At 39.3% G+C, this 14,930-nt stretch overlaps 1 protein-coding gene across 1 annotated transcript; it reads right to left on the bottom strand.

Annotated features, from left to right (window-relative positions):
• Positions 1-306: 306 nt before the first annotated feature.
• LOC135479709 (retinal homeobox protein Rx1-like) lies at positions 307-2,893 on the bottom strand. Its single transcript, XM_064759611.1, has 4 exons — positions 2,811-2,893; positions 2,324-2,447; positions 1,445-1,520; positions 307-827 (listed from the first exon to the last, which is right to left on the bottom strand). Exons 1-4 carry the CDS (start codon positions 2,891-2,893, stop codon positions 472-474), a joined length of 639 nt encoding a protein of 212 aa, XP_064615681.1. The 3' UTR covers positions 307-471.
• Between the last annotated feature and the right edge of the window lie 12,037 nt (positions 2,894-14,930).

Genomic DNA, 14,930 nt, shown 5'->3' with positions numbered 1-14,930 from the left:
GCAACTACAAAAGCTATATGTGCATTTGTCCAGGGCTGCGTTAGCAGATTAGAACCGGCACTGTTTGTATCCTATTGGGGTTGAAAGACAATCATTTTCAATTAGAACTCAATCACGACTCCCCAGACCCCCACCTACTCCCCCAAGAATAATCAAGGCGGATTCTGTGCATGTGTACCTTAGCATTTCCAGCTGCTATCAACTCTTCGGGTGATGGAATAAGCAATTACTGTGTGTGAAGCTCCTGAACAGACGTCCACAAAGAGTTCAAGACAAACACTGCAGTTCATTTGATAATCACTTTATTTACACAATTAAATATTTTCAAGTAGGCCTATAGTTTACCTATGCTACAAATATTGCAACTTCCCCGACCTTTGCTTATTTACAGTTACCGCTTCGCGTACACTCACAAAATATTGCGATTTGTACAAAAATAACACATCCATACATGCAGGATTTCTAAAAAATTTACATCATGTGAGGGGGAATTTCCATGTATCTGGCAGTGTTTTGTTGATAATGGTTTGAAATTGGTCCAAAATAATTGTCGTATATAGGTTCCCCGAAATTCATCGGTGGCATGGAGAAAGGACCCTGCTGATAGGAATGGTAGGGTGGCACATAATGGTGGATCGGTGGATAAAACATGTTGGACACCGGCAATTTAGCGGGTGATCGAGAAGAGACCAGTGAGGAGGAAGGCGATGTGGGACTAGCCAATGGAGTGCTTGGTGACGTAAGAGATTGTTGCTGTGGAGACGAATCAGAATCTGGACGTGCTGGTGGGTTGCCGGGTGATGGGATTTCACTTTGATTGCTTGTATCTGAAAACGAAAGTGAATATGACTGAAATTAGCGTAATCTTCACAATTAAGAGATAATATTTATCACACACATTGCAGAATGAACACAAGGAATTCTACATCATACACGATGTACTATAAATTAAGACTGGCATAATGGATACAAACGAAAATCAAGACTTCCCTGGATCTTGCTTTTTCTAGCACTGTTTCTAGGTTTTATTCGTTTATTTGCCTGCTTTTTTATTTTATTTTTCTGTCCTTTTATAGACATTGACTTTAACGATTGTACTCTTCTGGAAACTTCGTGGAAAGTCCGCGCCACCGTTGTCAAGCTGACACCTCCAGAGCCCTATTGTGTTTGACGGCTCTAGCGAAAAACTTGGTCCATCGTGATTTTGACCAGTAATGCCTCACGGGTTACAGGCAAAGAGCGTTTCGGGTTCGCAGATTGAGAGATTGCTCAGTAATTCTGTACTTGGAAATTATTGTCTGGAAATTAAGGACTCGGACCACAGTCACTCTCCCGACATTTTGTTGCTTGGATCATCACAAATATGACCCACTGATTTGCCTTTATAATAAGTAATCTGTGTCTATATTCCTGACACAGAGAAATGTTGTAAGGTTTGACATACCTTCGGTCGGTTTAGCCTGTTCCGTTTTCATCACACCTTCTCGTCTCCATTTGGCTCGCCGGTTTTGAAACCAAACCTAAAGTAGATAAAATATATGGTGTAAACTAGGGTAGTTATACCCATAAAGAACGAGGCCTTTAATCTCTGGCTAAAGTCTGTTTGAATCGTAATCTTTTAAGATTTCTGTATAACCTATCTATAATGTATGTATTTTGGGGGGTTAACGTCGTACTTAACAATTTTTCAATCATATAACGACGAGGAGTCTTTAGGTGTGTATACATGCACTGAGTATTCTTGTGGCAAGGCGAGTCCATGCCGCCACTGAATGAAGCATTACCCCGTAGACACAGTCAGGCTATACCCATGTACCCAGTCACGTTATACGGACACCGGGACAACCAGTCCTGTTTCCTTGCCTTAACCTCTCAGGGTAAACGCCAAGCGAGGCAGCTGCAAGTGCCTTCTTTGAAGTCTTTGGTATGACCCGACCTGAGTTTGATCCCGAGGTCTCCCACTTCGAGGCGGACGCTCTAACCAATAGGCCATTGAAGCGGTCACTTATCTATAAAGTATGGCTCTATGAAATATATCTTTTATGCTTATTTTTCACGAACTATTCTTTCAATGAATTACATTCAGAGCTGTTGAATTAGGATTTCTGTGAGTGACATATAAGCTTACCAAATTGTGGCTTTTGACATATAAATTTCATGTTAAATTAATGTAACTATGGCCTACATATTTAAACCTTAGTATACGACAATGGATTGATTATGGTTCTCAAAGCTTCAAACAACCAAAATTTACTGGTAAAGCACGTTTTATTTAATTTCGGAAAATCGTGAGGAATTATGTTATAGTTTACAGCCTGTTTACCTGTACTCGTGTCTCACTGAGACTGAGCCTCAATGCCAACTCCTCACGGGTGAAGACATCGGGATATGGAGCTCGTTTGAACGCCTTTTCCATCTCATCCAGTTGAAATGAAGAAAAAGTAGTCCTGTTCAAGAAGATAAAAAACAAGATATGAGTTGTTTGTTGGAACTGTTCACTTTCTCGGTATTAAATATGTTTTAAATGAAATATACAAATAAAAACGCATATGACTGAAAAATTGTTGAGTAACAACGTTAAACCCTAAGCTTACATACCTTCAAATACTTTGTATTTCGAAAACACATAAATAATATGGTAAATTCCAAATTACACAACTGTACGTTGTAGACAGGTATGTTGACGTCTTTTTTTAAAATATTTTTCAAGCATAACCGTATAACAGTGCTACAAATGACTTATTTTAATCAGAGCTGAGACTTTCCCGGCTTCCGGCCGGTTGACACCCAAACCATAACAATAATCGCACCTTTGACGGACTTTGGTTGGACCGTCAAACGGAGGACTGGACTTCCGCTTTCCACCTGTTGCTGTCGGCTTATTTGAAGTCATCTGCGGGCAGGTGTACAGATCACCTGTAATCAACAATGACTAGGGTTAGTTGAAATTTCGATGACCATTTTTCAGTGAATTTCCAGCGTTCAGGGACTTTTCACAAAGAAGTCTTTTTTCCAAGGTAAACAACACCGTAGAGATCGAGTAAACAGTAATTTTAACCACAAAACTATGCTTACAAGAATGCATTACACCTGTATGTTGTGTTGTATTCATATTATATTGAATTATATTTCTTTAAACGGTGTACGTGTTTTCAAGTGTATGACAAATCTGGTTACGATCTCCGTTTCACCAAATGGAAACTATTGTACTTTCACTGAATTTTGATATTGGCCAGTATCTGCTGATCAGATCTTCCCTTGCTGTGCTGTTTTAGCAATTTGGGCGTTGCGCGGCCTGCCAGCACGTGGGTGTCACATGCACGTGTTGGGAACGACATAACTTGGAGTGCCATTACGACATAAGCTGCAAATATTTGCACGTGAATCACATCGAAAGAATGGACCAGGACAATGCGCTCAACGGTCGTCTGCTTGAAGGAGTTGTTAACTACACAGCACACGACAATGGCGCACGTGCAGGGCTATTGATAACCTCATGGCTCAGTGTCGCTGGTAGTGACAGGTCAATCAGAAACCCGTAGTTAAAGTTTTGTTCATCGAGAAATGATTTGACAAGGTCGCAGGGCAGAGGAAATGTGGATCAGTCTTGTTTCCCATAATTACGGCCTCCTCCACTCCAGCCCCTAAAGTTTATGGATAATATCTAAACAGTTAATTGAACTTAATTTGCTCATCCCTGTCGTCACAAACCGTCGACGAACATTTAACAGCTTGAACACCTTTGAGGACGCCGCAAAGGACAGCAAGCTGTCGCTTACAAAGATTTAGGCTTTGTTTTATTATTTAGCCTAATTGCTGGGTTGGCCGACTGAAAAAGTCCATTTGTTCAGATCTATGATCACAAATAGTCTGTCAGAAGTCGTCCAGCGTTGAGGACATAACAAAAGCGCCAGGTGATGCAGCGAGACTAACAAGACCCGGGTTTTGTTGGGGGTCGTAGCTTTCCACCAGCAAAATTGACCCCACAACAAAAGGCTAGTTCTACGGGGTAGCAACAGGGTGACCTCTGCCATTATAATTGCTAATCGATCCCATTCTACACAAAACCTAATTATGTTCAATATTAACAGGATAATTAATGGCCCCTCTCCAGAGAGCCGGGTGGACAGCATGTAATGTACGTGGACGACACCTTTAGAGAATTTCCTTAGTAACGGGAATCTGAACTTATTTGCTCTTTTTGGGGAAAAAAGGTCTACACAAAGTTGATTGATACAGATGTGTTTCTAGCGGAGGTAAAAGTACACTTGCATTGCGAGGACATTACTAGATACAACACAGCATTGTCACAACCTTCAAATACAGCTTTACATGATTGGGGTGAAATATTTATTTATTTCTTTGGTGTTTTACGCCGTACTCAAGAATACTTCACTTATACGACGGCGGCCAGCATTGTGGTGGGATGAAACCGGGCACAGCCCGGGGGAAACCCACAACCATCCGCTGGTGGCTGGAAAACCTTCTCACGTACGTGGAGCGAAATATAAAATAGACGAAATGGAATAATTCATAAGCAATACTATACTTCAAAGCGCTTAATACATACTTTTCGTTTATTCATCTTAATGAGAAGGCAATGTTAATGTAATAAGCAAATTCTATGATATTGGGAGGAAAAAAATAATGATGACAGAAAAGTTTAAGAACAATGAAAGCAAGATCGCGCAAGGTCACTTTCACGAAATATTGTAACTGAACTTAGGCTACATTGCTGCGACATTTTCTGGATATATTTTCCGCGAAAAATCTCTACAGGAACTTTTATGAGGGTTGATTTTATTCCCATAATGACTTCAACCGAATATCCAAAGAATAATCGAAATACAAAATAATAAAAAGCACTAGGTCATCATGGTAATATAGCATCATTTAAATTATAGTTTCTAACAAGAAACTATATAACCAAAAGTATCACTGAGTAACTAAGATTATATAAAGTGTAAAATTGTGGTAATGTGTAACTTCAACATCAACTTATTTTGCTACTTATATTTCTGTGATATTAACTAGTGTATTTAAGAGTAAACACATCGTACCTTTTACAAAAACAATATGTTTATGGTAAAAAACAAAGTATAGCTATCGCTAAATTTAGTCAAAATATAATGAACTTTTATGTCAATTTTCTAAATAAAAGCGTCCTTTTTAACATTGTTTGTTCTTTTTTTTAATATACTGTTATATACGTATTTACGTATATATCGAAGTGCCTATTTTTAGAATTCACAATCCATATAGGACAGAACATGGTTATGAATTAATACTGCGTTAGAAAATTAATGACCATAGTTTTTGTCTTTCTAAACTGTTTCGTGGCCTATAAATAGTTAGTACTAGTAACACAATCTTAACTCATTGTATAAATACAAAAAATACCACCATAATGCTGGCCGCCGTCGTATAAGAGAAATATTCTTGAGTACGGCGTAAAACACCAATCAAATAAACAAAAAATAAATAAATAAAATAAATAAATACAAAAAATACATTTCATATAAAAACAGACAAACGCAGCTTGAACCAAATAAAAACTAATTACAGAACTTAAGAAGGAAATTAACATCTCGTTAAATACATGTACAATATAAAACTTAATTTCACAGAATATTCAATCAAATAAACAAATGCAGAACATTTCGAGAAGCAAATGTAATTTATGTAATACATTAGAATTATTCACAAATTCATTAAACAATGGCAAGTTACTTGTTTAAAATATCCAAACAACAATCGTTTACTCACCAGCATTTCTCTGACTGTAGCAAACAGATGGCTGTCCCCAAGTCTTCAATGTATCAGTCGCCATAAATGGTTTGGCAGGCATCAGATCGGTGGCCATTTCCTTCGTTTCCTTGCCCCTTCCTATGGCGTTATTTCCAGTCAAAATAATTTTCTACGGAAACCCAGTATGCCAGAAGAGTCTATGTATTCACAGAAGAGAAAAGTGGAACCAAAGGTGTCAGTAGGAAACAAATTAGACAAATAAATAAATTTTCACATATGTTGCGTCGTATAGGTGTGGCTGCCTCCTATAGTCTGGTGTACGACAAGGTTGCCAGCTGAGCCACCACCTGTAGAATAAGTCTTAACCCAGAATTAACGGTCGTTGATCTGACGTCGATGGGGACGCAGGGGAGCATTTATAGGCCTGATTGTCCAGTCCCCCCACTGAGTGAGCTTGTGGAGCGGGTGGCGTCTGAACAAAGGGCCTGGCTTCCAGTCACAGAAATCACCTCGGTATGTAATTTACCTCCGATACAGTCTCGGACCCAACCTCGCGAGAACAATGGACCGGCACGTGACCACTCACTCTCACATATCAAAAATTGTCCCGGCTTGGACGCTTTCACTCAGGTCCGCATCTCTCAACTCATCACCCACGGGCTTTGTTGCCACCCCGATGATATGTGACATACATGCCAGATTCCTAGAAGTAGTGAGAGAAGAAAAACGAATTTTGAAAAAATAAGTTTGATATTCCAGTGTAAATTTGTTGCATAGCTTCCCGGAAATCTGTCCCCATGTCATGTTACTGCCGGCTTGTGACAAGCGGTGCCGATGTCACAATGACACCAATGAAACGGATTAATGTCACGTGCAGACTACCAGTGCACGCGGGGATCATCGTGGGAAATGGTTAACAAATGAAATAAATCATTTTATTTGTGTATTTGATTGGTGCTTTATACGCGTATAAGGTAGGGCGACGAATGAGTTAAAGTTTTGTTTAAGTATACATTGAATTCCTTTCATATACCTTTTATATGCGCATTTCCATTGCTTCCAGCAGGGACTGATGTCAGGGCAGACATCTTTCGCACTACATATACATTACTACATCCGATCTAAAAATTACATACTACAAGGTAAAAAACCTGTCACCAGCTGTTAGCTTCCATCACTAGAGAAACAAAACAATATGCATTAATCCAATGATTAACTTCACATGGAAAGGCATGCAGGTCTCTTCGAGAAAGGACTTAAATGCATCGTTGGAAAACATCATTATTTCGATCTTTATTTGGCCATCAGTAGGACTGTTTACTGTATAAATATATTCCTTAAAAACCTTGTTTTTACATTGCTATAAATTGTATGAAGAAATTTGAGGGTTTTCCCTGCACTTCTCTTTCCACGCAAACTCCATCCACAATCCCCTCAAATTACCCCTAATTGCTCCGAATTAAGACTGTTAATGTTTTGAAGACTTAAGACATTGACGTACTAATATTACATGTGTTTGTAATTAGAATAACACAACACCTCTTGTGACATCTGAGCGTGTCGTAAGACTTGAATGTGTCCTCGAATATAGCACGTGGTTTCTATGCGGAGTTGAAAACCGCAGCTCTCGGGGTTCAAATGAGACACATTCAATGAAAACTGATATCAGATAAATTGCCTTTTTATTTGCCGTAAATAACATTATAAATAGCTATTATGTCTGCTAGTTTTATTCTGTGAGTGCTGTTATAAAGCGCGGCCAACACGTGCGAACGGCGAAGTCACGTGAGGGCTGCTTGTGATGCGCACAATGACGTATTGTGCTGACAAGGGCCCATATTCGTTGTAGGCACTCCGCGGTAAACGGCTCGATGCGAGAGTTGTTAGGTAAGCTGACCCAATCTTACACCCACACGTCAAATCCAAACCCTTATACATCATGCACCATACGGGTGCCGCTATACGCACATTATCTTCACACAATGTCAATAGAATTCAAAGTAAATGATTTTATTTCACTTCCTCGAATCAGACCATTTAATCGGACCACCCTCTTGAATTCAATCCGACGGAACAGTAAATTTAAGGTGTCGCTCAAAGGCAATCATTCACTACATTAAATGCTAATTTCAACCCAAACCACATATTTAAAAATTAACTCCATATCTTGATAATCATTTCCTTGTCCTGAATCTAGCAATTGTAGACATTAATTATTTGCCAGTGACACAATTTTCTACATTCACTACCTATATACACATGTAAAACGAGTTATTTAATTAAATTTTCAATCAGCAATCTCTGCTCCCTATGTGTATTTGGCACACATGCATTCTCACTTAAAAAGTTTTCACCAGTGAATTACTAAAATAAGCTTGATCCACTCATCGCAAAAAACTGCATCCTGTGGTATTGATATATTTACTCTATTGGAGTTTCTTGCCTTATTCCAACAATATTACAATATCTCATAGTTTTAAAGTGACTGTGTATTCATAAAATAATCATTTTACGTGAAAAAGTCAGTGCACGATTGTTCAAAACACTTTCCCCTGTCCAATACACGGGCTAAATATAGTTTTGTTTAAGGTATAAAATATAAGTTAATATAAGTTTTCTAGGTGACAGGCTGAGCGGACTCCAGGAAAACAATCTCTTTATTAACAAATGGCATTTCCCATACTATTTGCCTTCCTAATCTCTACCTTGACAGAACCGAGCAAGCTGTTAAAACTATTTGTATGCATTTGCAAAGTGTATCACACGGTTTAACATTGCACACGTGCCGCGGGTGTTTAAAACAATGCTTTCTTTCCTGACTGATGTTGCCTGAAACAAAGCCCTTAAAACCGGATTCAAATTTTAAACTGGGATATTGTTTTTTTATGGATATTAAATTGTATTCTATACAACATATTGTATTGATTTAAAAATTGTTCTGGGCTTCACCAAAGAACTCGAGACACATGAACGCAAACCTTCGGCTCAATAGATAAAGCACTTAAACATTTTCCTTCACATGCGTTCATGAAAGTCATTTTGTAATTTACGATAATAAACAGACATACGTGGCATCAGTAATGAAACATCCACATCGCGTTATTGTTCTTTACATGTATGCAAAACCTGACCTCAATGTGCATGCAGTACGTTTTATTTAGGTATTTATTTATTTGATTGGTGTTTTATGCCGTACTCAAGAATATTTCACTTATACGACGGCGGCCAACATTACGGTGAGGGGAAACCCACGACCATCCACAGATTGCTGTCAGACCTTTCCACGTACGGCAGTACGTTTTATGATAACCAGCCGTAACATTTTACATTAACATTAATTCCATAGGCATTAGCTACACCTGTACTTTGGCGAGCTAGCAATTTTGTTTACTTGGGATACATGAATATATATATAACGTCGCATTAATGATCATACGTTACCTATTTCATGACGGTCTGGTTTGACTGTGTTGACAGGAAGATAACAAACATGCTCAGCTGATGTTATTTTTTTTCTAGATTTTTATTTTATTCACTAATAACGGACATAACTGCACACATTCATACCAGAAATGTAAAAATAATAGGAATATGAGTGACGTTTTGGTGACGTATAGGACCACTCCCCCCCCCCCCCTCACACACACACAAAGTATATACTCTTCATAAAGAAGGCTGTATTAGCCTTCGGTATATACTTTATACTGTCTGCCGCGCAAAGAGCGGAGAGAGTATACAATATTTCTCTGTTTAATTTTTTATTTCTTTATTTAAAACTTTTGAATTCACTTATACAAGATGACGGAATGTTGATGAGTTGAAGGAAGCTACACCACAGGACGTCGCCAAGTATCACCAGATTTTTAGATATAAGCTAAAAATTTCGCAATCGTGTGCATGTAGTTAACACAGATAGGGTCTTATATGGAAGCCTCATCGTGTCACAATTACAAATTATTTGGGTGACAGAGAGGTGGGGGGCAGTTCTGAGAGTAAGATATTTCCAGATAAGAAAGTCAATATTTCGACTGTCGAGACTTCAGTCAAAAATTTCGACTTTTCCGTGACGTGATACATGTAGGTCTATAACTTTCTGAGACAAGATATTAGCAGAAATATATATCGATGCACATGAAGTGTGTACAAGGCTGTCGAGATTTCTCCCAAAAAAGGGACGACACTTCTACCAAAGGAAGTCGAAACTTTGACATGGTAAAGTTGAAATTTCGAGAAAAAAAAAGTCCTCTAGCTTTTTTCTACCGTGACACCAATTCCTTAATAGTTGGTGCTGTCAAAAAATTGAAAAATTCTGTATATGAAGTTTAATAATTCAGACAACCTGCGAAGTCACCCAGAGGGCATATGGATAATAATAATGATCCTTGTCAATCAAAATGATATTGATGCATTTGCGTTGTTTTCCATTCGAGTAGCCTACTTTTTATTCTAGGCACTGGTACTTGTATTTCTAGCTTAAAGTGGCGACAAGGTATACAGATAAGGACACATGCCCCCCCCCATTTATTGTATATATACAACAAACTTAGCCTGCGAAAGTTTTACATGTCAAACATCGCCCTTTGCTCAATGGACGCATACAATGAAGTAATATATAGTTACCATAGAAAATGTTATGTAACTAGGTGTATCTATGACAAAAACAAAAGTATATATTTATTTAGTGATTCCCCCCTCCACCCCCCACCCCCACCCCCTTCACAGTTGCGATGATATTTTTTTTCGGAGATATGACTGGTGTATGCTGTATGCAAAAACAACACTAACCTATTAATATTGTCGTGTAATTTTGGTAGGCCTGCTGTGTTTATAGTCATTAGGAACTATATTTCATATTGACATTTGGACTGGCTGTGTTTTATTTTAGGTAAACCTGAAACAGTTCACTTTCTCTAGGACATACATGTGCATTAAAGCTTTTCGGCACTTTTATGCTGAATCAATGGCTTTGGTTATATTACAGTTTTAAATACACCATCCTTCTTGCCGCTGCAGATATTTTTCTCTTCAAATGTTTTATGAGCAGTAGCGCTATAAACCCCTGCAAGGATTTGACCAGGCGCGTTATTATAAGAAAGGTGTTTTTATACCAGTGCGATTGTGATGTCCATTTGCTTTGATAGCCTGTTTGAAGTACCGTTATAACAATAAAGCAAGTCTTTAAACATGGGGTGGAGGTAGATTTGCCATATTCATCAGCCAGTGTTGGCCTTTTTCACTGTTCTTCGGCAGACAAGTTTATCTTCCAGCGCCGACAGGCATTAATTAGAGATTTAATTACAAGATCGCTGGAGCAGCGTCACGTGTTGAACTGTGGCTTTAATTTTGATCTCTCAGACGTGTCCCTGGACTGAAGACACCGAACAGACGAGCACGTCTACACCACGTGACCGCCCTCTGACCGGACCGGTTTTATTGGTCCATCCCGCACACCTGCCCGCGCGCGCTCTGCTCTGTTGCCTAGGAGATGCGGGTTAGTGTTGAATGCCATTACGACATTGTGTGCCGCCAGGTACAAAAACTACCTTGCCAAAAAAATATTTCTCTTAATTTGTATAAAGGTTTACGCTATAGCTTCCTTAGTGTCCATAAACCACATGGTTCGACCTTACTTATCAGTAAAAAGTAGACTTCACTTTTGAAAAGTAAAAACTTTTTTAAAGTAAGACTTTATATTATTAGTGAAAGATCACACGTACGGAAGTTTGGGTTGTAGACCTATACATTGTTCATATAGCACTGATCAATCAATGAATTATTTATAATTCTATCTCGCGTGGTTGAGTCAGGGTTACTTATCCAAGTAGATGACGTCTCTAACATGTCAAAATATCAATAAAGCTGCAAAACTTTAATTCAGATTTTAACATCTCACGAAGCATGAAACGAGACTGGTTCTGATTATCTTCGCTATTTTTTTTTTCAATCAAAATTTGTCGATCAGACGCATTCAACAAGCATGCACATGCAGTTCATGCAGGTGGTAGCCACGTTCCGGGAATCGCTTACCGTACAATTAACTCTCGTTATCTCGTTAATCTGCGAGACAGTCTTGTCGAGGTCACGTACCCGTGGGCCGCGGTAACCTGAGAAGCACCCGCACGTGCGCTAGCTTAGGTCCGATTATTTTCTGTTTGTTAAAAAACCAGACTAGGATTTGTCACACTTGATACGATTTAAATTTTGATTCAGGACCGGATAGCTATGGGTGTTTTTTTTTCCCGTTCAGAATGAGTGTGGTAAGGTTGGTAAGTCCGGTAAAAATACGGCTTCAAGTATATATACATCGTTGTTTGTAAATCATATAAATTTATGAATAAACTAAGGACGAACCTCTTCTACAACAACAGTTTTTTTTTCTTTGACGAATTGTCAGTCCTTATAACGTTGCAATTCTCAGATTATAAATACGTTATTGATTGACTTCTTTATTTGATTGGTGTTTTACGCCGCACTCAAGAATATTTCACGTGTACTACGGCGGCCAGCATTATGGTGGGATGAAACCGGGCAAAGCCTGGCGAAAACCCACGACCATCCGTAGGTTGCGGCAGGCCTTCCCACGTACGACGGGAAGGAAGCCAGCATGAACTGGACTTGAACTCACAGCGACCGCATTGGTGCGAGGCTCTTGGGTCAAATACGTTCTTCAAGGACTAATACTATATAAATATAAATAATACTGATGGAAACCGAACCAGTGAGAATGTGTTATAATGACATGACGTCTGTCAAGTCGTTATGTAAGCATATCATTTTTAACAAGTAGACTATTATTTATATGATTGCAATAACTTACTAATATTTGTATCCACTGTAAGAACGGCCCTGGCATGCCCAAGGTCGGAAAGTATGTACAAATAAACACTTTACGCGTAGATGCTCGCAACTTCTTCCCAGAATATTTTATTCAACATGCATAACCCACGTATGAGTCTAAAACAATATGCAAATATTATATTTTTATGGAGTCATGGTTATGACGCGGTAACCATTGTACCACATCTTTTATCTTGTCAGTCCTACACACTGAATTGCATGATTTGTATCACAAGGGCCGAGGCCTCGCTTAAACGAACAGGATGGTAATTGCTCTTGTTGGCGCTAAATTTTGATTTATTCATATGATTTGTGGTTTACGACGTTCTTAAAAATATTTCATTTATACGACGGTGACCAGCATTATGGTAGGTGGAAACCGGGCAGAGCCCGGGGAAACCCACGACAAGCCGCAGGTTGCTGAAAGACCCTCTGACGTGTTGGCGCTAAAATATAAACTTCTCTGCATGAATCAATGAAAATTGATGACTGCTTCTCTCATACAGCTAATGGCCCCGATGCCACAGTTGGTAGAGCGTTCGCTTCGGGAGGCGGTAGATCCAGGGTCAACCCTGGGTCGGGTCACATCTAAGACCTTAAAAGGAACTTCCTCGCTTGGCGTTCAGCCGGGAAATAGTGCAACGACTGATTGACTCGTATCAGTATAATGGCTCGGGCGGGGCGCCTTACTTGCCGTAAGTGATCTCATGACTTGATAAAAGAGCGCTGAAAACCCTTCCTGCAACAAGGAGGCAAATTACATACTCTCTGAGGACTTCTTCGTGGTCATATGACTGAAAAATTGTTAAGTACGATATTAAACCCCAAGCACTCACTATTTCATTTATTCCTTTGAGGGATAGGTGTTTTAGGGTTTTTTTTTTTTGAGACCGAACTGCGATTTTCGACTGAGAACATCTCTTAGTGGATTAACTGTAGTTTATATACGAATGTTGAAAACTATATTCTAATTGCACGACCTCATTGGTCAGTTGTATAATCGAGCGTAGAGGATAAACCACTCGGCCACGGAGCTACCAGGACCCGCTTGCACGAAGCCTTCTTAACGTTACGAGCACGTAGCCATCATAGCAATCAGCAATGTAGGCACCATGGCTATTACGTGCTCGTAACGTTGTGTGGGTATGGTACAAAATGGTACATGTGACATGCACATTCATGGCAAAAAGCAAGCAAATCTTTCAGGTATTATGTCCAAGTGAGGAAAGTTTACAAGAGGATGGATTAGAGAGTGATTATTTCTTATCACACTGTCGTCATTGCTCTGGTTTTATTCTCTGTGGTCTTGTGTTCTCTAAAATGTATTTTAGTGAGGCCGCATTATAAATATATCGACAATGAAACACTGCCTCCCTTGTCATTACTCCCTCGCATTTCCGTTGGAAACCTGGGTGCCCGCGGTAAACCACCGACATTTTGCAAGTTACTGACGAACTCTCCCACATGTGATCTACAGATATGCGCACCATATTGGTGAAAGACCAGAGGTCTTGAATGACTTAAAGACTGTAGAAACGGTCACCCGCGTCATCAAGGCCCCAAAAACCTTGAGATCGAGGGAATTCATGTGAACAGAATTCCGTGTTCAATTCCAGCATTGAAACCTCACCTGGTGTGTTTCAGCGATTGAAAGACATAGGTCTTAGCCAATCGGACAGAATACAGTGAATGGAATAATAAAAAAAAAAACTGAGAATTTCTCTTTCAATCTTTATTCTCGTCAACTAATACTGGTATGAACACTGTAATAGCAATATACAGAAGACATAGCCTAACACTGACATCAAAACTAACAACAATACTGAAAACCTAGCGCAGTACCAGCACACTCAAAAATTATTCATTTAAATTTAACAAAAAGTGTGTTGCCTGGGTGATGCTAGAACATATTCTGTTATTATATATAACACAATATTGTGTCATGTTCAACCTAATATTCTGTTAGTCTAACAGAATGGTTATTTCGAATTAATATTAGAATATGATTTTTTTTTTTTTTTTTGATTGGTGTTTTACGCCGTACTCAAGAATATTTCACTTATACGACGGCGGCCAGCATTATGGTGGGTGGAAACCGGGCGGAGCCCGGGGGAAACCCACGACCATCCGCAGGTTGCTGGCAGACCTTCCCACGTACGGCCGGAGAGGAAGCCAGCATAAGCTGGTCTTGAACTCACAGCGACCGCATTGGTGAGAGGCTTCTGGGTCACTACGCTGCGCTAGCGCGCTAACCGACTGAGCCACGGAGGATATGAGTGTTACATTTGACAGAATAATCTGCTGCAATAACAGATTACATTCTAGCATCACTCAAATAACAGGCT

The sequence above is a fragment of the Liolophura sinensis genome, chromosome 12 (assembly GCF_032854445.1).
Source record: "Liolophura sinensis isolate JHLJ2023 chromosome 12, CUHK_Ljap_v2, whole genome shotgun sequence".
Taxonomy (NCBI): domain Eukaryota; kingdom Metazoa; phylum Mollusca; class Polyplacophora; order Chitonida; family Chitonidae; genus Liolophura; species Liolophura sinensis.
This window is presented reverse-complemented; position numbering and strand designations above follow the sequence as displayed.

Excerpts from the sequence above, each read along its gene's own strand:
- LOC135479709 (XM_064759611.1), bottom strand. The coding sequence starts at position 2,893 with ATGACTTCAAATAAGCCGACAGCAACAGGTGGAAAGCGGAAGTCCAGT. Across the intron at positions 2,448-2,810 it reads CCAACCAAAGTCCGTCAAAG|GACTACTTTTTCTTCATTTC; the intron begins GTGCGATTATTG and ends CTTCTTGAACAG. Across the intron at positions 828-1,444 it reads ACAGGCTAAACCGACCGAAG|ATACAAGCAATCAAAGTGAA; the intron begins GTATGTCAAACC and ends TTTCGTTTTCAG.